Genomic DNA, 20,191 nt, shown 5'->3' on the forward strand with positions numbered 1-20,191 from the left:
TTTTCTTAGATGTCTGGGAACGGACAAAGTGCTTAATTATATCTCTCATTTATCTCCTGCTGCCCTATTTTGCATTCAGGCAGGTCTAGTAACTTCACGTCTTGGAGATTAAACCGCCTAATTATAGACATTAAGCAAGAGAATGAAAGGCTGAGTCAAAGCTACACATGGAGACAATATGGTTCAAGTACATTATTAGACTTCGTTTCTGTCAAGATCTCTTTCCCCAAGTCACCCTTTGCCCACAGGAAGCCGTTCATGGCCAGGGAAAGGCAGAAACAAAGTCCTTTCAAGCCAACAGCCCCTGGAGATGGTAAACCAGAAAGTTTCAGAGGCAGACAGCATACCAAGTAAAACTGACTGAACAAAGCACCTGTTGAGCCTCAAATGCATTGTATTTATCATTCTCTCACAAGAGGGATTTATTGCAGAAGGATTTAATTGTGCAACAGATGCTTTAAAGAAGGTAAAAAGCCTTAATGGAATTTAATGTGAAAGAATAAAATCATAAAGAAGGATAAAGTAACGTAAAAATTTCCGAGCTCTAACTGCACTTCGCTTCTAATACAATTTGTCCACATTGCTTTAAAAAATCCACAAGCTGTAGAATTAAACCAAATACGCTCGTAAATCAACAGGACTAGGTCAGGTCTGCCCTTCTGTACTGCATGAACGGACGCGGAACAGGAGGCAAGGAGGAAACGGCTCCGTAGTTCATTTTATGAAATGGCCCTGACACGCGACCATTCGGCGCCACTTTCTGAAGGTGACGGCGCAAGGTGAAGAATCAAACCAGAATAAAGCCCAAAAGAAAGGAGGAGAGACTCCAGAGTGCAATGAGTATTTAGACGCAGCGCCCTGAGGCAGCGCCGCTAGAGAGCTAGGTTCTGCTGGGTTCTGCTGGGTTCTGCTGGGTTCTGCAGAGCTGTGTTCTGCTGGGTTCTGCTGGGTTCTGCAGAGCTGTGCTCTGCTGGGTTCTGCTGGGTTCTGCAGAGCTGTGTTCTGCAGGGTTCTGCTGGGTTCTGTTGTGTTCTGCTGGGTTCTGCTGGGTTCTGCTGGGTTCTATGGAGCTGTGTTCTGCTACAACAGCAGATAACTACATAAAATATGTAAATAAAACAAAAATAGAAGCAGAGAGAATTTCTTCTAAATGCCGTTCTCACATCAAATCTGATTTTCAAATGCACAGAGCTCTCTCTAAGGCTGTGAACAGCAGATATGTTTCTGTGATATAACTAGCAAATAAGTCCATTAATTTAAAACAGATTAGGCCTGGGGTAAAGGAAATGAAAAACCCCTCCAAGACACAATGGCCGAAATCTGGGTTTTCATGTACTAGTCCAGTCAAATAAAATCCAAAAGTGATATTGATGATGAACCATAAGGAATGAAACTGAACATTACGATATTATTGGGTATGTAAAAACATTATTTAAAGTGCTATACAGTTAAGATATATGAAGCTACATAAAGACCTGGAAATGCAGCCCTGCTAACAGCATGTGCTGTCAGTTGTTTACAGGAGGCTCCCTAAATAAATAAACACTAAATAAACAGCAGTGGTTACTCATCTAACACAGAGTCTGATGCTTTCAGCTCCGCTTTAGCTGTGTCAGCATTTTAGATGAAGTTGCTTTAAAAGCACCATTTCTCATCTCAAGTTAGCTCACAATATTTCAAGTAATTATCTGACACTGACTGAACGCTCAGCTAAGAAGTTTCAATTTCTCCACAGCTCAGGTTTATCACTGTTTTTTCAGAAGTTCCATTACTTCTGAATACTTGATCTCTTCAGACATTTCCGGTCTCACGGACACGCAGAGGTGAGGTGTCGCAGAGCGGGGCCCGCGGTACGGGACGCGGGGACCCCGGGACACGGGGACCCCGGGGCTGCGTGGGGAGCAGCTGCCGCGCCCCAGCGCGCTGCCCCCCTCTCCCGGCCCACGCTCCTCAAGGGCGTCCCTCGTGCAAAAATACCTGCTAGCCCATGCACCTGGTTTTTATGCACGTGGTTTTTATGCACGTTTGATCCAAGGCAAAGCTGCATCTGCTCCAAGTGAAAAATCAAGCAGGGGAAGCAAAGAAGTAAATGAAACAAAACCGACTACAGCCTCTGTTTTTATCCACTCAGATAACGTCTCTCCAGCTACTTCAACAGAGTCCTCAGCTGCTTCAATCTGCAGGAACTACTTTCTAGGTACAACATACCTTCTTCTATTGGAAGAAAAGGACCTTTTACCCTTTTACAGCGAATGCTGTACACCAAGTTCTGTGCTTCCCAAAAGATTTGCTTTATTTTGATATGTACATATTTGTATGTACATATATAGCATATACACCCAGATTCCTATCTACACCTCACTGCCAGCCTGCTCCGCTGCACCGGGGCAAACAGCGGCAGAACCAGAGCAGGCAGCAGGACGCCGCCAGCCGCAGCCGGTCCCTGCGACGGCACACGCGAGGGGCAGAGCGCGGCCCGTCAGCCCCGCAGCCCAGCACCTCCGCTGCTCACCGCGCCTTCTGCCGCGTTCAGCATCCAAACCACGCAATCATCTTCTCCTAAAACCTTGTTGGTGATCACGTGAAAGAAAACAGTGCAAGACTGCATAGTGAAGTACTTCCCAATACATAAGACAGAATTAAAATCATGACTTTTCTTTAAAACTTTGGTATATTTAAGTACTAAATGATACAGAGAACTCCTCAGCTCTTTATAGCTCAGAAAGCCTATGACTGTTGATTAAAAAAGCCATATTTAGTTAAACCCAAGGATCAACTTGCTATTTAAATACACCTTTCTCAGACTAAAATCAATGCCAAATTCTTTCAGGTTGACACAAGTGATTTTAAAATGTACTACAAAGTTCACACCATGCACTACATGCTATAAAGTGGGCGATAAATGGTTCATACATCAGCTGTTCCCAAGAGCGAGCCCTTCAGAGATGACCGAGACCATTACCGTGCCCAGTCACTCTGGGTTGCTCTTGCTGTGATGCTCCTATCTCACAACTTTAAACAGCACAAAGATATTAGCTCCCATTATATTTTAAAGAGGAATGTGACTTTATTACAGTTTTAGCAAAGCTCAGCCTGCTGGTCTAATTCTCCTTCCTCTCCCAAGCTGTTTTGATCTCTTAGTCAAAAGAATTCGGAGATTATGATTTTTTAAACCTGCTGCATCGTTGAACAGATGTTAATTAACATGAGATATTCATCTTGTTTCAGATGATTGGTAAGCATAGTAACTAGATTTTAATGTTAAAAAAGGAAAGGAAAGCATATGACACATAAATAATGCAGGAAAAGTGGCAAACTTGTTTTTCCACCTGTTACTCCGTTGCTAATATATATGAAGACTGCTGCAGGCTTCTTTTTTACTCAAACATATAAACCCACAATATATTAAGGTACGTTTGCCAGAGACTGTCTTTCATACGGCCTTGAACGCCTTATATACAACAGTTTTTCACACTTGAGCTGCAATGGTGCTAAACAAGCCACTTGTAATCCACACAGGTGAGGTGCAAAGAAAATAGCTGACAACACAAGCACAAGCCGGGACTTGCCCGCGGGAGCCCTGCTGCTTCCAGCACGGCGGCTCGGAACGACCGCACGCCAGCTGCGTTTTGAGCAGGACTGGAACACACAAATCACACTGAACAGCGGAAACTGGAGCTCTTTATGGGTTTCCAGTACTAGAGAGGATAATATGTAAGTTATCGTTATAAATGTTACATAGGACTCAATAAAGTGCACGGAATCACTGCAGGTTCTACTGCGGCTCTGGCGCTGCGCCGGCGCCCCGCTCTGCACCAGCACAGGCCGCAGTCCACCCGGACCGCGCGCGCCGGCGAGGGGCAGGGCGTGCTGAGCCGGGTGTGCGCTGCAGAGGAGAGACGTCTCCGCCACAGGAGACCCCGGCGAGACCGAATCGTTCCAGTACACTCAGAAAACCTTCAAGGATGTCCTTCAAGGGGTTTTTTATTTGCCCAGGCCTTTGCGGCACAGCATGGACATACCACGTAAGCCCACACTCACTGCAGGTGAGTGACACGGTGACAGGCTTCTCTTGCCCCTCTCTCTGGTTTTCTAACAGCACCGTGCCAAGTACTCCCCGCGGTTCATGAACGGCGACTTGCGGGAGCTTTTGCTGGGCCTTGGCAGGGCATGGGCTCATCAACATCTGAACAGCTACAGTGATTTACGAATCAGCGAACAGACACAGCTTCCAAAGCTCTGCGAGAGATGGCCAGGCACACCATCAGATGTGGCGTTAAGTTGTTCATATTTAACAATCTAAGGCAGAAGTTGGTCTTTCTTCCAGAAGGCTTCTCTTACAGGTTTACGTGTAGAATACTGAAGGTCAAAAGCCACAGTATCAGTTCTAGAGAAAAACGTTTGTCAGTATGATTGTTTGATTTGCTTTCACCTTAAAAATGACCCTGAAAAGCAGAAATATGAATAGCAGGAAGTTTCTGCTAATGCAGTTACTGCTTTCATCAGTAGAAATGTACCTAGAAAGGCTGGCTCACCTCCTTCTAGCTTTCTTAGAGCAGACTGGAGGTCTATACAGCACAAACCCAGAATGCTATTATCAAATTAGAAGATACAAAACCTCACTCCTTAAAAAAACCCCAAAGCCACAACACACAATGACTTTGTATTTCCTTTTCAAGAGAGCTCTCTGCGTACTTTCCTTTTATAAGTATGAAGCGGCTTCTTCCAACGCAGTTCCATTATAAACAGACTGGCAGAGCGTTTTACGGAGCTCCATAGGAACCCTGGCCCGACGCACGACTGCTCCGTCTGCAGCCGCTGAGCGGGGCTCCGGCCCCCCCGGCAGACCCGGGGCCCCCCCGGCAGACCAGGGGCCCGCGGTCCCGCGGCGCCCGCCTCCAACACAGCCCGTTCCCAGAGCACAACTGCCGCAGGGAGATGGGGGAATGACGGATCTCCTCTCTCCACAGGAGCCGGTGCTGGGCCGGGCGCACGGTGTCATCTTTCCAAGACAAGGGACACAGGGCTCCGGCCGAAGGGGTCAGTTGATGTGCAAAGGAAGCCCACAACAACCACTCCATCCCTCTCCTGCTCTTCCTTTTTTTGGCTTTCCCAACAGTGAGAGAGACACTCAGTGCTGCACCACAGGAGCCGCTTGGAAAAGCACCCACTCGAGTGGCAATTCTGCTTGTTAATCAGGAAGGAAACAGACAGTTTTGAATGGCAAATACTTGCAAGATAAGTGTTTTAAAAAGACGTTATTTTGTTACATTACAGTCTGATTAGAAATTGTCCATCAAGGAAATATGTTCTTTTGAGCAAAATAAGAATTTTCCAATTCGGTTCCAGACATTTTTCTGTATGTGTGGCCACAAAGCTCACAGCTTCTGATGTACAAAAATCTCTCCTTTCTGCAAATAGAGATGAGGAGAGAGCAAAACGTCCACAGGGATTCCCAGGTTTTGAACCATAAAACGTTTCCTGAAAAGAACACCCGTGTTTCCACACTGTGACACTCGGGGCTGCAGGTGAGCGTACGCTCTGCAGACCTGCAGATCCGTTTGGACACAGGGAGACTGCTAAAAACAAGCCTATAACACAGAGCAATCGCTAAGTAAATTACCCATCATGGTCAGACTAGGGTAGAAATTTTCTCTCCTGATTTTCCTATTAACATGCTGAATTTCTGCAGTTTAGTTCCATTGGTCAAGACCACGCAATGTAATATTTTTTCCTACAGCTTGGCTTTTTATAGTTTGACAAGCAATGCATAATTTACACTTACTGGGTCTTGAGCAATAACCTATAGGGACAGAGCCGTAATATAATTGTGGGCGACTGCTATAGATACTGTTGCTACACAGCAAACAAATTCGGACTTTACACGCCCGGTATCACAAATGAGTTGTAGCGACATTCAGTGAGTGAGCAGGAAACAACTTCCTAACTCCTTGGAGAAGTGACGACTACAAAGAGAGAGCTTATTGAAATTCAACACTCCAGAAATCAATAAGACAAAGCCTCACAAACCTGTATTTTGGGCAAGAGAAAAAAAAATAGCAACACGTCATGAAAGTGACTATCTTAGCACTGAGTGGTTTAGTGTCTATGTGAAATTATTCTCAGTCATTATTGAAATGCACTGACGTGGTGCGGTATGCTGGAATTTGAATAGTGTGAAATCTCAGCACTTTAAAGGTGCAGTTTCACATCTCCTACCTTTTCTCCTAGTGGGATTTCCAAAAGCTGCCCAGGAAAGGAAAAGATGCAGATTTCATATTGCAGAGTAACCTGAACTACAGAAATGGAGGTTATGTTCCTAAAAGCTCTCGGCCACGACTGAGGGACTGCAAGCTTAGAAACGGAGGGAAATAGAAAGAATGTTGATCTAAATCAACTTATTCTCCATTCATAATAGAATCATTATGAATAAGGGATATTCTTCTGCTTCCTCAACTTACTCATATTAAGTTATTCTGTACTAAAATAAAGCAGAGAGCTTCAACCAGACAGATGAAAGGTACAGATGCTTAGTACAAAAGCTCTGAACCAGCTGGCATATCAGACTTGGATTGAATTCTCGTTTCCCCTCCTGCTCCTGTCTCAGCCGACAGAAGAAGCACTGCTGGCACCGCTGGCACTGCTGGCACCGCTGGCACCGCTGGCACTGCTGGCGTCTCCGTTCACTCTGCCCCACCTCCTCTCTGCTCTCTGAGATTTTACTCTCTACTTCAAAAACTTTCTTCCCTATTTCTTGTCCATTTCTATTTCTGCCCTGCCGTGCGCTTGGAGTCCCCTTCAGCGTCTCATTGCAGGAAGGCCACGTTCTGCGTTTCCTTAGGAGAAGCAAAGGCTGACTGTGTTGTTGATACAAATCTTGACGTCACACGTGGCAGTAAATGTGCTCCAGGTCACCCAGCAGGTTTGGGTTTGAACTGTAAAGTGACTCAGTGCGATATTCCCGTAAAGACTCTCCATAAATTCTTAATAATATTGTGTTTTAGCCACCTGAGCCTTGTAGTCCTTTCCTAACTAAGCGTAAGAAGTTAATGCAACACAACTGAATTTAGAATAATACATTATTTTTCATCTGCCACTACTGGAGGTGAAGTTGCTACAGGAAAGACCTGAAACCTTCGTTCCTGCCTCATTCCCCTGTTTGTTATTCAGTAAACTCATGTTAATATGAACTGTATCTGCAAAAGTTATAGTTTGATACACTAACTGTTAGAGAAGGGGGAAAGCGGGGAATCCTGGTCTAACACCTCATTTTACAGCCAAAAAGTATGTGCTGGCTGATGGGTGACACGCAAAGCAAGAGGAGGAGTGAGTACTTTTAAGATGAGTCAAAGGTAATTAATTGGCAGAGATGCTCTCCCTTCATTTCTGCTGCAGGTGGGAGGAGGCTGGAAAAACCCAGCCCACAGCCCATGGATTCCTGACCACTATGAAGTCCACGAGCCAATTGTCTGGCTGTGGTTAAACTCGCAAGCCATGGAGGGCCTGGTTTAAATATTTACTTTGGATGTTTCCATTTTTTATTACTCAGAGGAGAAAACTCCTACATTTTGCGGTTTTCCAAAGACCTAAAGAGTGGAAATCCAGACCGCAGTACCTCGGGTTGTGCTCAGGAGCTAAAGCGGTCCAAGCCACTGTAGAACTTTGCCATTGTTTGTTAATCTAATTCATTGTGAAAAGCCAGGATAATGTCTTTAATGTTAAAAATATAATGATCTCCTACTGACCTCTGTGGGAATGTTGCTATTGATTCAAGTTAATACAGGATACAGGAAGAGGCCTTCTAGTTTGAAACAAGGGAAAGGTAAAAAGCTACAGAAATGTTCTAAACAGACTTGGATACAGATACCACACACACACACGTGAAATCAGAAATTGCTGCTCTCTGCTTCTTCGCCAGTGCCCTCTCGAGTGCTGCTGCACGACGAGCCAGCCGGTCAGCTCCCTCGCCGCTCCAGAACGTTCCAGAGCAGCAGCTCACAGGCACACCATGGAACAACCCACCGCCGATCTCCGCTCTGCAAAAACCAGGGCGCACGGTGCACAGAGCCGGGTTTGGCGGCTCGGAAGGATCCTAACCACGCTATCCTGCCTTCTCCCACGTTCATGGACTTCTCTTATCCCTAATTACGCTCTCTGTTGGTGAGAACGCTGGAAGAAATCCAGAGTTGCTGTTTTCCTTAAGAAAATGTTTTTCTGCTGTAGGAGTTTAAGCAGATGAACAGGAGCCGTGGCAGAGGCCCGACCCTGAAGAAAGCCACGTTTTCTCAATATGATATCAAGAAAAAGGTTTATAATTGCGGGGAAGAATTAATAGTTACACAAAAATATATTTTCAATCATAATACTGTATTGTCCTCAATAACAGAGAAAACCAGTTACTTCCAGAACTCAGCTCGAGACTACCCAATGACGTTTTCAAACAAGCAGATAATATCCCAGTCACATGAAGTTCAATAAATAGATTATTTCCATGCATTTGACCAACTGCATGATTGCAAAAATTGTAATTGTGCATGTGTGGATATTTTTAAAAGGCTCTGCACGGTTATTGCTTTTAACTTGCTCATACTTGTGTTGTCCAGCGTGAAAGCAGCCAGCCCGCGTGCTGTACCAGCCTGCACAGCAAACACCGCGCGCAGCGCTGGGGCTGTTTGCTCGGGCTGTTTGCTGTGCCGCCGCTCCCAGCCTCCCACACGGCACGCGGCGCTCACCGCGGCGCCCTCGGAACTACCGCAGCGCCCTCGGAACCACCGCGGTGCCCTCGGAACCACCGCAGCGCCCTCGGAACCACCGCAGCGCCCTCGGAACCACCGCGGCGCGCGTGCAGGTGCCGCCGGCCAAGGAGAGTCCTTCCCCCCAGTTCTGCCCCAGCAGAACCATTGAAAACCGTTCACTAAAAACAACCTGCTAAATCAGCTGAGTTAATGTACTGTCGTCAGTCCCAGGAGCAGATGCGTGTTACATCACAGAAAGAATCCTACAGTGCCCATAAGCCAAAGTTCAGAGCCAAGACGCTTTATCAAGTTGTTTTTGTCAAAAAGCTTTAAACAAATGTTTCCTCTTTGCGGTACAGGTTCTACTTCACTCTGTAGCCATGTTAGAAACTTTTGTCAGAAATATTACACATACTTGGATGACACCTTCGCTTCTGCAGAGTGAGCATTGTCATTTCACTGTTTGCCGAAGGAGAACAAAATGAAGAGCTGATGACAATCTTTTAAAAATTCAGTAATTATTTTCAGGAAAGTAAAGAACTTAATTTTACATTAATGTAAATGTTCTTCATCTTTGACTCTACATTTTCTCTTTCAAAAGTTCAGCTAGAAAAGCAATACAATGCAGAGAACCCTTAGTGATGTATGTGATCAGAGCTGGTGAAGCAGAGCTGAGCTCTTCACAGGGAGCTCACCCAGAACACGGTTCCAGCCAGAGCTGCTGTCACGCGCCGGCACTGCCCACGCGCATGTTCAACACAAGCCATTCAACATTCATCTTCACTAAAAATCAAGCTACACATTTTTCCATATTTATGTATTATGTGAAGTTAAAAAATACACGCTTTTGAATGCATAGAAATATATTCACAAAAGTTAAAAAAGGTGATTTAGTCAAAGCATTACTTCTTGAGAAAGAATATGCCTTAAAGGTATCTAATCCCTTCCAGCCACACGTTATTTAAGAGTAAACCACTGTTCCCAATCCTCTCCACATCCGTTCTGTGAACTGCCAGCAGGAAAAGAAACACGGTTTATATTGTGAAGCAAGTTTGAAAAATGAGATTTCACTTACCTAATTCTTTAGAAACTGGAGAATCAGCTGATATATCCCCAATCTTCGCAAGGCTATCGTAATACGCTCTTCCAGCCACCACCATGGCTGAGGGGGAGAAAAAATGTTGTTTAAAAACAAAACAAAGTATTTTCCATTTCCATGTGAGCAACCACATTACAAAAAGTGTGAGAGACTCGGTCCGTAGATTCAGATGGATCCGTTCCAATTTTGACTCATTGAAAGGGTACCAGTGGGTTTAGTACGGATAAGGAAAAGAATCAACCCGGTCCCACAACCCTTCGTCCCTCGAGCTGTTCTGTCCACAGGGTCACTTGGGCAGTGATGTGCACAGGGGAGCGGGAACAGGCCTAGCGATGGGAAATACTTTTGGAAGGTATTTCCAGGGAAAAAAAGAGAATATTTAATTTACGTAACTTGGTATTTTTCCATTTATATTATTATTCTGATGTGGGTTATCTACACTGTATGTTCAATTTGTTCTGCAGTAGCTCTGTGCCTAAGTGTCTGGGACCCAGCTTCTGCAGGACACTGAAACACAAGCGAGAGAAGGTACGTGCGGTTGGGTGTTTGCGCTTTTGTTTTTTTCACTGAATTAAACACATCCAAAGTTCCACTTGGAAATTAAGTTTATACTCAACCAATATCCAATATGCATATTCAGATGAAAACTAAACATTCTAACATTAGCACTTACCGTTAACAGCTTTTTCATAGTTCTTGCCCAGGTTTATTAAATTCCTCAGTCCTGGATTGAACTGCTCCATCACATTCTAGAGAACAGAAAGCGGAGTCTGCGTTAGGACCCAGGCAGCTCCGCGGCGGGCGGGAGCACCTGCCCGGCCCCCCGCGCCTGGCTCACGTTTATGGGCACCGCGCACCCGAAGAGTCTGTGGGCGGGTGAGAAACGAGACTTGGGAGGAAGGGAAGAGCAACGGACGGAGGGGAGACGAAACGGAGCATTTCAGATCAACAAACAGGAAAAACAGGTGAACTATTTCAATGGGTAAAAAGGGATCTGGCTGTTCATAACACAAAAGGATGTGCAGTGTATGATCAAGTTTGCACAGATCCTTCTGTTACAGCAGGTGATGGTGGCATAACAACATGACAAAACCCTTCATCCACTGATTGTTCTATACAGTCAGACAACAACAAGAACTTTCTGACAATGGATCAAGATTTGAGTTCTTTCCCCCCACCCCCACTGGAAAAGAAATAATAATGCTGGGAAAAGGAAAAAATGAAATCAATTCATCACATATCTGAACAGGGGAAGAACAAGCACTTTATTCATCTTTCTAAGCATCAGAGAGCATTTAGGAAAACTAGCTGGGTATTCTTGTTGTTGTTTGTTTGGGTTTAGTTTTGCAATTCTGCATTTGATGGTGTGAAGCTGTAGTTCTTGTAGAAAGAAGGTGAAAATTATGACTTTATTTAAATAGAAGGAGGGGAAAAAAATCCAGTGCAGCTGCTCTGGCTGTGAAATACAATTACTGGCTGAAATAACCCGAATCTGAAGCGCAGCAGCTCCACGCATGACTGCTCTCGCACCCGGCACTTTCTGTAAGCTGATGAGGTGGTAGAACTGTGACCAGTAGTTTCATAGCGCAAGAAAACAGCCACACCATTATACAGAAAAGTTTCAAGTGTGTCAAAAGTAGAAAAGAAGTTAAGCCATGAAGTATGAATCCAAATCTGAACTTGTTTGAGGAAGAAGAGAAGTCTTGTCCCCCCAAAAGGAGCCCGCGCAGGGCTGGGGTCCTGCTCGCCGCAGCTCCCCGCGCTGCCAGAGCCAGCGACCCTCCCGCCCCAAATCAGTGCCCCAGACTTACTGTTACCTTGTTATAGGCGCCGACAAAAGAGAAATGCTGACATGCAGATATAGATGCAGCAGCTACTCCCTTTAAGATGTCTGGAACACATGTAGCATAGATAGCAGTATTCCAAAATACCGCATGTTGCAATTGACTTTTAAATAATGCTACAGAAGCTGGCAAGAGCTCCCTGAGCTGCCCTTGTTTGCTGGTTTCTTGGTTTCTTCAGGTGGAATTGCTGTCTGAGTTAAGGACACAGCACGTTTGCTTAACAAAACCCCTTTGTGTGTCCGTAGATAGCTACCTCTGAACAAGTGCTCTAGAATTTGCCATATATCCTTGGTCATTGAAAGTAACCACAACGTTCTAACCCTTTCTTTCGCCTCTTCCATCAGTTATACCATTTCAGATAACACCAGCTGCTAAGTCTCAGGAACAATTTGATAAATTTATGTTTAAAAGAAAATATTCACTAATACAAGCCCTATATTTCCTTTGAAGTTTTTGCAGATTCTAGACCTTCTTTTCCCAGTCTTCCTAACAAACCTCAGCTGTGACATTACCCTGCGAAACTGTACAGTCATGGAAGGAAGATCATGAAAGACCTGAAGCCGCCATTCTGTCATTCGTGCTGTTTTATGACAATATTTTGTGACACAACTGCCATCTTTCTAGTTACTGTTCACACAGCAGAACTTGCAACCGAAGGAATTCAAACCAGACACGTTCTGTTTACAAGAAACACAAGACCCGGGACAAGTGCAATAGAGTCAAGCTTTTGTCTGTTATACTGCTAACAGAATGAAAATATTCATGTTTAGTACATACGTGGACCCGAAAGAACAGAACCACCGTCATATTTCTCTCACTTTCAGGCAAGGTCATTCAGACTGAACTTTATTATTATTTTTCAAATAAGGTGCTATACCTGAATTCCAGCCAATTTAAAAAGTGAAGGATTAACTCCAGATTTCACCAGTTTTAACAGTCATATTGAGTAAAAAATGTAGATATTAAATATGCGTATATATATAAAAAACTAGTAGGTTCTGACACAGGTATAGTATACACGGGATCAAAACCAGCCAGCAAACAACAATACCTAGCCCCACTGCCTCCACTGTACAAATTAAATGCAACTGGAAGTGTTTTCTGGTCCCTCCTACTAAACTCTTACCCACCAAACGCGATCACTGCAAGCGAATTACTTATTGTCCCCGGGCCCTTGATCTGTGTTAACTCATAAACCACATCCAGAAACCATTTGAGAAGGTTTGTTTCACAGGAGCCAACAATGCCAAGGGCTATTGTGACGACTCCACGGGATGATTTTCCGGCTCCGGAGCCTGGGAACACCCCTGCCCGGCTCCGTAACCGCTGCCGAGGAGCCGAGGCCGTGCGCCGCAAGGCTGCTGTTCCCAGCCTTCGGTCTCTGCCCGTTCCAACTTCTTGCCATTTCTTCCCAGCAGTATTAAATATGATCTCTGTTGGTGTATATGGAATCAGCAAATCATAAGGAAAAAAGGGGTGACTGAGGGTATTATGCTGGGATATAGAGCCCTGTATGCCGAGGATACGAGGGAGAGGAAAGGTGTATGAGATGCAGAAACCGCGCGTGTGCACGGGCAGCAAGAATCGCAGCGCCACCTTGAATACTGAAAAGGATTTTCTTGAAAGACAGATCCTGTCCCTGCTTACCCTGCTCCTCACAACAAGAACTTCCAGGGTAAAGCCGTTACTGCTGCTCACCCAAAATTCTAATGGCAACATGATACCTATTGGTCAGGAAATACTGATTTTTTTAATGATTCAGGGGCTAAGATTCCAGTTCTTGTGACCTCTTCTAATCCAGATTTCAAGCAGAGAACAGCGAGTGCTCCCATGCCAGTTGCTGTCATTGAGGAGGAGCCATGAGGAGCGCCAATGCCCTCGGCAGCTCCGGCTCCGCAGCCAGAGCCGCGGCTCTCCGTTCAGCGGGGCCTCGGCACACACCGGGCACAGCGCACGCTGCGCAGACACAGCGGCTCTGCTCAAACAGCGCTGCGAACAGCTCCAGCACATCGCATCTGCTCCGCGCGCGTAAAGCTGCTGGGAAACACGGAGCAACAATTTATAGCTCGGTCCTTCAGCAGCTGGAAGGCGTACAACTAGGGATCTTTTCTCCATCAGACCACGCCGCTCTGGAAGGTTTTCAGTCCTCACTGCCACAGTGGTTGATTGTTAGCAGGGGCGTCTGCACCGTCTCTAGACGTGAACGCCCGAGGAGCAGCAAAAACCTTCGCAATGGAAATGCCCCTTGGAACGGGCTGGTTTGAGCCAGGGAACGGTGAGCTGCTCTCACGGCGCTGAGCGGGCCCGTCTGCTTTCCTGCTGAGGGTTTGTGTTTGACACAAAGACTTTGCTTTTCCCTCTCCCCCCGAACAAGATGATCTAATGAAATAATCCCTAGATTGCTCTCCTCTTTTCAACATCAGCAAGAAGCGCAGTATGTATTTTTACATTTCTATTGAAGACTAGATTCTCAAAGCAAACAAAAACCTGGCTGTGCTTCTAGTGCTCGTTTTATACAGTTAACCACTGTTGCTGTCCGGGAAGAGACATCTAGAGAACCTTCCGAAAAAGGGAACCGTCACTGGCAGCTCCCGCTTCAGGATCAGGTACAACTAATATTGCCAAGACATTTCAGAACTGTTAAAATGATCAGAATATTTTGTTCATCTCCACAAGTTATAGCGGAAAGAAAGCCCCTCAGAAATCTATTTTATAACTATTTATTTTTCAGATGATGTCTTACAGTTTTATAGTTTCCCTTATTTGCAGTCTAAAGGAAAGATCATGAAGATGAGCGGGACTGAACTCCAGCGCGAAAGTGCAAGTCGGCTCTTAAAACTGGACTGAGAACTTCCAAAATGAGAGCAGAGAGACAAACAGAGAATTTCTGACCAAGAGCACCACTAATTGAAAATTGTCAAAAGTCTCAGAAAAATATCGCAATCCTGCTATCTGCCACGCTGTACAGTCGCGGGAATAAACCCTTGTTTTAATCCCAATAGACACGACAAAGTAAGAAAACCACTGGGGGATACGCAGTAGTTCACAACACAGCATCTGCCCGTGCAGCGAGGAACATGGACCCAGCGCCCTAATTGTCAGTCTGGTGTCCTATATTCTAGTGACACACTACCTCTCACGAGCAGAGCAATTAACTAGAACAGAAGAGGAGGCACATGATCAGATCCTACAGCTTTCTATTATTTAGGATGAATGGAAATAAAGGGAGACACTTTCCAAATAGGCAACTGGAAACGTCTTTTTATACAGAGAATTTTGGAGTTCGCAAAAGTGACATTCCAAGAAAAGGCATAAGAAAAACCTATTTTGGTCATTCGAGTCACTAAATCCTCATGTAATCAGGTCTGAAAGTTGCTGTGTGCCTTTCCGCACACAAACCATCGGGAGTCGCCCCGAGGAGCCCGCGGGGGAACCGGCCTGCGGGGGAACCGGCCCGCATTTCCACTGGGTACAGGGCTCATACCTTCCGCAGTTCCTGACGGCCACATAAACAACGTTAATCTTCAAAACAAATGACAGCCATTGTAAAAGTGCCTTCCTGTAAATGCTCAGCTTTGCTTTTTACTTAAAGACACACCTCGCAGAACAATAGCTCAGCAGGTATGAATACAACTGAACAATGCATAGACTCCCTGTAGTTTCAAGTTTACATCCTGCAGGCGCTTTTGCAAGAGCGGGTAACAATGTTTTTGGGCAGAAATCTGAAATTATAAAACTAGCACAGAAAAACAGATCTTGATGTCTAACGTGAACTCATATTACCATCACTATAGCGATTCATAGCTAACCTTTCTATAGCACTAATAATTTAGTTTAAATTCTTATTCCTCAATTTGGAAGACAGCAAAACGAAGTTTTTGGGAGAAGTCTTTAGTGTCGCTACACTGTATGTGAGAACCCCCTGGAGAGCACTTTGTGCACTACTCATTTCATGTCCTTTAGCGTTTGAAATCCACAGTGCAGTTTTCAGAGGGCCTGATTAAGCCCTCAGGACATCTCGCATTAAGCTATCTCAGTTTTAAGTTATTTTTTTCCATTCTGTTAAATCTGTTCTAAAATAACATAAAGCTAAATCAGGACACCAGTGTTCATTCAAAAAGACTAATTCTGATGACTAATTATTATTCAGCTTGATGGAACATTTCTTCCTTAAGAGAAATATTAATACATCATCCATCAGTGTGCTACAAATACAAAGTTTTCAGGTTATGAACACATGGGCCAGGAGACTCTCAGCAGCCGTCGCTCTAAGTAAGGTCAAACACATCATTTGCACCCAGATCGCAGTGGACTTTATACACACGCAACCCTCAAAAACTCTTTCCCTACATTAGGGGAAATTTCTATTTCAGTGGTGCAAACCAATAGCCTAGCAAAAGAATTCCACATGCCCCTGTAGAGAATGCATGTCCCTCAGGAGAACACAGCACTCCATTGAACACAGTTTTGTGGCTTCAGTTTGTTTGGTTTTGTTTTGTGGGACTTTGTTCATTTGTTTTTTAAACAGTCTAATCATACACTTTAGTTGATTATCAGAATTTCTGTGCAAGATTTACTTGAATGCAGAGAAATACATCTTTAAAATCCAAGACTACAAGTACTGATGAATTACAGCCATCACGCTATTATCAAGAGCTCCGGAAACCTCAGACCACAGGAGTGATTTGTGAGCCGCCCGCCCAGCCCGAGACCACGCGGACGGACAGACAGGTCTGTGGCGCAGTGCTTCCCTGCTTCGCACCCCTGCCCCTGCACCGTGCGGATGCCAAAGGGTTTCCCCCATATACAGCAGATAAAATGAATCTGTACGAGCCGCGGTAACGCACCAAGATGTAACAGCGTTCCTGGCTGACAGTGTGTGTGCAAGGATGGCAATGTCCTGGGCAGGGCAGCGCGTCACAGCGCTGTGGGACATCCCGGGCAGGGCAGTGTGTCACAGCACTGCGGGACGTCCCGGGCAGGGCAGCGCGTCACAGCGCTGCGGGACGTCCCGGGCAGGGCAGCGTGTCACGGCGCTGCGGGACATCCCGGGCAGGCAGCGTGTCACACTGTCGCGGGACGTCCCAGTCCGGGCAGCGTGTCACACCACTGCGGGACGTCCCGGGCAGGCAGCGTGTCACGGCGCTGTGGGACGTCCCAGGCAGGCAGCGTGTCACACCACCGCAGGACGTCCCGGGCAGGGCAGCGCGTCACGGCGCTGCGGGACGTCCCGGGCAGGGCAGCTCATCACGGCGCTGCGGGACGTCCCGGGCAGGGCAGCGCGTCACCAGTGAACCCTCAGCAGGGCCCTGGCAAAGGGCGGCTCTGAGCGCAGTCATCAGCTCCCACACCCTTGGGATTCATTTTGCACGTGCCATTCCGATCATGCATTGAAGTGACTCTTCAGGTATTACATAAAGAGTAAATGTCAGCCTTGATGTTTGTGTTCGCACACACGCACATTATTTGTGGATTATGTTGTTTATTTAGTCAGGTTAGCTAAAAAACTTTGAGGTATTTGCTTTCCAATGTTGTTGCCAACAAAAAAGGTGAATAACAAAAACATGAGGGCATTACGTAGCAACCTGATGACTTCTGTAAGTATATTTTGAAGCTTTGTGTAAGACGGGTTACTATGTATTTAATAAATCCAATGGATTAGCACTGTAAGAAAGAAAAGCAATGGAAAACAGACCAGCAAGGTATTTCATTTTCTATTATTTTTTTCCAGGTCACTCAAAAATGGATTTTTTTTTGAGAAGGCAGAAGCCCGTGTTTAGTCCCGAGGCACACAGATGCCAGCACCGTGCTGAATTGGTTTCCCCAGACTAAGCCTTTCTTCTCATTGGTAAGGGAAGCACAAACACCGCTCCTGATTTCACCCATCCCAGCGCAGCGTTCCACGCACTGTGCTGCTAGGACGGCACACAACAAGAGCCGAGGAGAGCACGGCACAAAGAGGTGTTCATTTGTTTTAGATGAGGGAGCCGTGATCACAGTCACAGCAAGTGCTGAATACGCAGCCCACTGCTCTCTGCCCTTAAGTATTCCCAAGATTTTAACTTCGATATAGAAATAACTGCTCTAAAGCAGCCTCAGAGTCCACTCTCTATCTGAAGCAGCCTTTATACCTTATCTGGTTAAAGTTTCCATTTGCAATGAGGGCAGGGCAGGAGGTTTCCAGGCCTGTGAGTACCAGCTATGTGATGCAACATACCAGACCTCTCAAAATACCCACAGAGACGACGTTTCATCACACCCTCAACATTAACTGTGCAGTACTGTGTTTTTGCTGGTTGTTTCAGCCTTAAGTATCCCTTTGAATTAGTTGAAAAAATAAAAGGGTAAACTTTCCCAGGAAATAAGTACTGAGTAACAGGGAAGGTTTTGTTTATTTAGAGGTCTGTCCTTCCTTTAAAGCCTATTTTATATTCTATCCATTAAAACACACAAGAGATTTGCTTCCCTCTCCTCTGTCAAACTGTTGTAGCTCCATTCTGGAAGTCCACAGCCAGGGCAGGACGTTCCTTTGTTGGCACAGCCCTGAACAGTCAGCTGCCCAGGTGTCTCTTCCGCGAGCCTGTATTTACAGGCTGCTCTTCTGGGAAAGAGGCTTTCTTGTTTGCTTATGGCCTTGCTGTGAACGTAACTGATACCAAAAAGCACCAGACCGTTGAGACGACCTGCACCGATTCTAGAGGACAACATTCATAGTCAGGGCATCTCAGTTTTTTTCTGTAGTTCTACATGAATTTGATATCTAAGTCTAAACAAAGTAAACATCAAATACTATGTCAATATACGTGGACTACTTGAAGGAGCAAAGTTGACTTAAGTGTGTTAGAGAACAACAAAACACGCCAGAAAACGCTCTTACAGAGCTTTAAACTATAACATGATCAGAAATATGAAAACATTCGCTGGTAAACCAGTAAGATTTGGTAAATGGTAAAATAAAACAGCCCCCCAGAAAGCCCTCCTTTGGGCTCAGAGCTGCAAATGCATTGTAGCTTTAAGTTCATTTGCATGATTAAATGCATTTGCAAATTTAAGTGCTTTCCCTCGTTCAACACACTGTACAGAACGAAGATTAGAGACCCAGCACTACTCAACCAAAGTACCACTCTTAAGGGAATTTTGCCCAACTAGAATTGGTGGTTTTTGAAGGGCTGAGTTTATAGAGGAAAAAAAAGGTTCAAAACAATTGGATACTACCCATATGCAAAATATTTTTAATTCTACAAGTAATGAGGCATTTTGGAAAGGTTAAAAGTCCTAAACTGGTGGGTGCTTTAGGGCAGTGCTGGGTGTACCACACAGACCCCATTACCAGCTCGGACGCAGCCACGCAACTTAATGCAGTGTTAAGCCATTTTCAGGCTCTGTCCCGTGTGAGGAAACGGTTTAAGCAGAGGACCACACGCACCAAGATCTCCAAACCACCTCATCGTCAAAGCACGCCGGGGAACTGCGGCTGGCTGGAGAAACGCGCCCGCCCGAGGGGGCGAACGCGGCCCCGGCGCCGCCGGTCCCGGCCCTGGAGCGACCCGGCGGGGCGCCCGGGGGCTGCGGCCAGGGCCCGCTCGCGTTACTCACACGCCTGTGACACGCTGGGACGGGCGAGATCCCTCACGAGGAAGGGAAAGAGAAGGGGGAGATAAACAAAAGAGTCCGGTCTGCGCTGCCCCGAGCTCTCGCCCGGCCCGCACGCCCCGCGGCCCCGCCGCCCGCTCCGCGCCGCCCGGCGGGCAAAGGCGGCCGCCGCCTGCTCAGGCGAGGCGGCCGTACTCACTTTGTAAGTGCTCTCCGTCAGCCTGTTCACCTCCTCGGGGTCCCGGGACATGGTGCCGGCGGGGAGGCGGCCGGGGGAACGGCCTCGTCCTCCGCAGAGCGCCTCGGCCCGGCCCGGCCCGGCAGCCCCGCCTGCTCCTGCGCCGCGGAGAAACTGTCAGAAACTTGTGGAACCAGCCGCGGAGCGGGGCGAGCGGGGCCTGCGGGGCCGCGGTCCCGACGCGGCAGGACTGGCTGGGCGGGACCGCCCCGCTCGCTCACTGCACTTGAGCCGGCACCGCCCGCTCCGGCCGGGGCACCTCCTCCCGCCCGCCCGCCGCCCGCCTCCCTCCCCGGGAGCACCCGCCTCGCCTCTCCTCTCCTCCCCGGGAGCACCCGCGTTTCCTCCCCTCCCCTCCCCGGGAGCGCCCGGCTCTCCCCCGAGGCTCCGGGGCCGTGGCTCCGCGGGGGCCCCGGGCCGTGCGGGGCCGTCAGGAGGCAGCTCTGCTGGTGGGTGCCCAGCGAAGTCGGAGGTAACTCTTCCTCCGAGCAGCTGAGGGCTCTCTAAGAATTAACTAATGAATCCTGTCAGAATTAATTAGCATAGCCCCAGCGCTGCTGGTGAAGGTCCCTTTCTCCGTCCACACGAGGGAGAGGGTGGGGTTTCCTCTCAGGCGAGGACAGAAATGGCCTTCTCCTGAATCCTGGTCCAGGCACCACCTGAGCCCCATGCTATGTGCTTA

General features: G+C 46.8%; 1 protein-coding gene across 1 annotated transcript in view; it reads right to left on the minus strand.

The window, feature by feature from the left end:
• BAIAP2L1 (BAR/IMD domain containing adaptor protein 2 like 1) overlaps positions 1-19,521 on the minus strand; it is a gene marked incomplete at both ends in the record, with an annotated part of 31,579 nt that extends 12,058 nt beyond the window's left edge. Inside the window, 3 exons of the mRNA XM_080354074.1 lie at positions 9,811-9,897; positions 10,508-10,583; positions 19,471-19,521. Coding sequence (XP_080210200.1) covers positions 9,811-9,897; positions 10,508-10,583; positions 19,471-19,521 — 214 coding nt within the window. The remainder of the gene's footprint in view (positions 1-9,810; positions 9,898-10,507; positions 10,584-19,470) is intronic.
• Positions 19,522-20,191: the final 670 nt, after the last annotated feature.

The sequence above is a fragment of the Nesoenas mayeri genome, assembly GCF_963082525.1.
Source record: "Nesoenas mayeri genome assembly, chromosome: 15".
In the NCBI taxonomy this organism is placed as follows: domain Eukaryota; kingdom Metazoa; phylum Chordata; class Aves; order Columbiformes; family Columbidae; genus Nesoenas; species Nesoenas mayeri.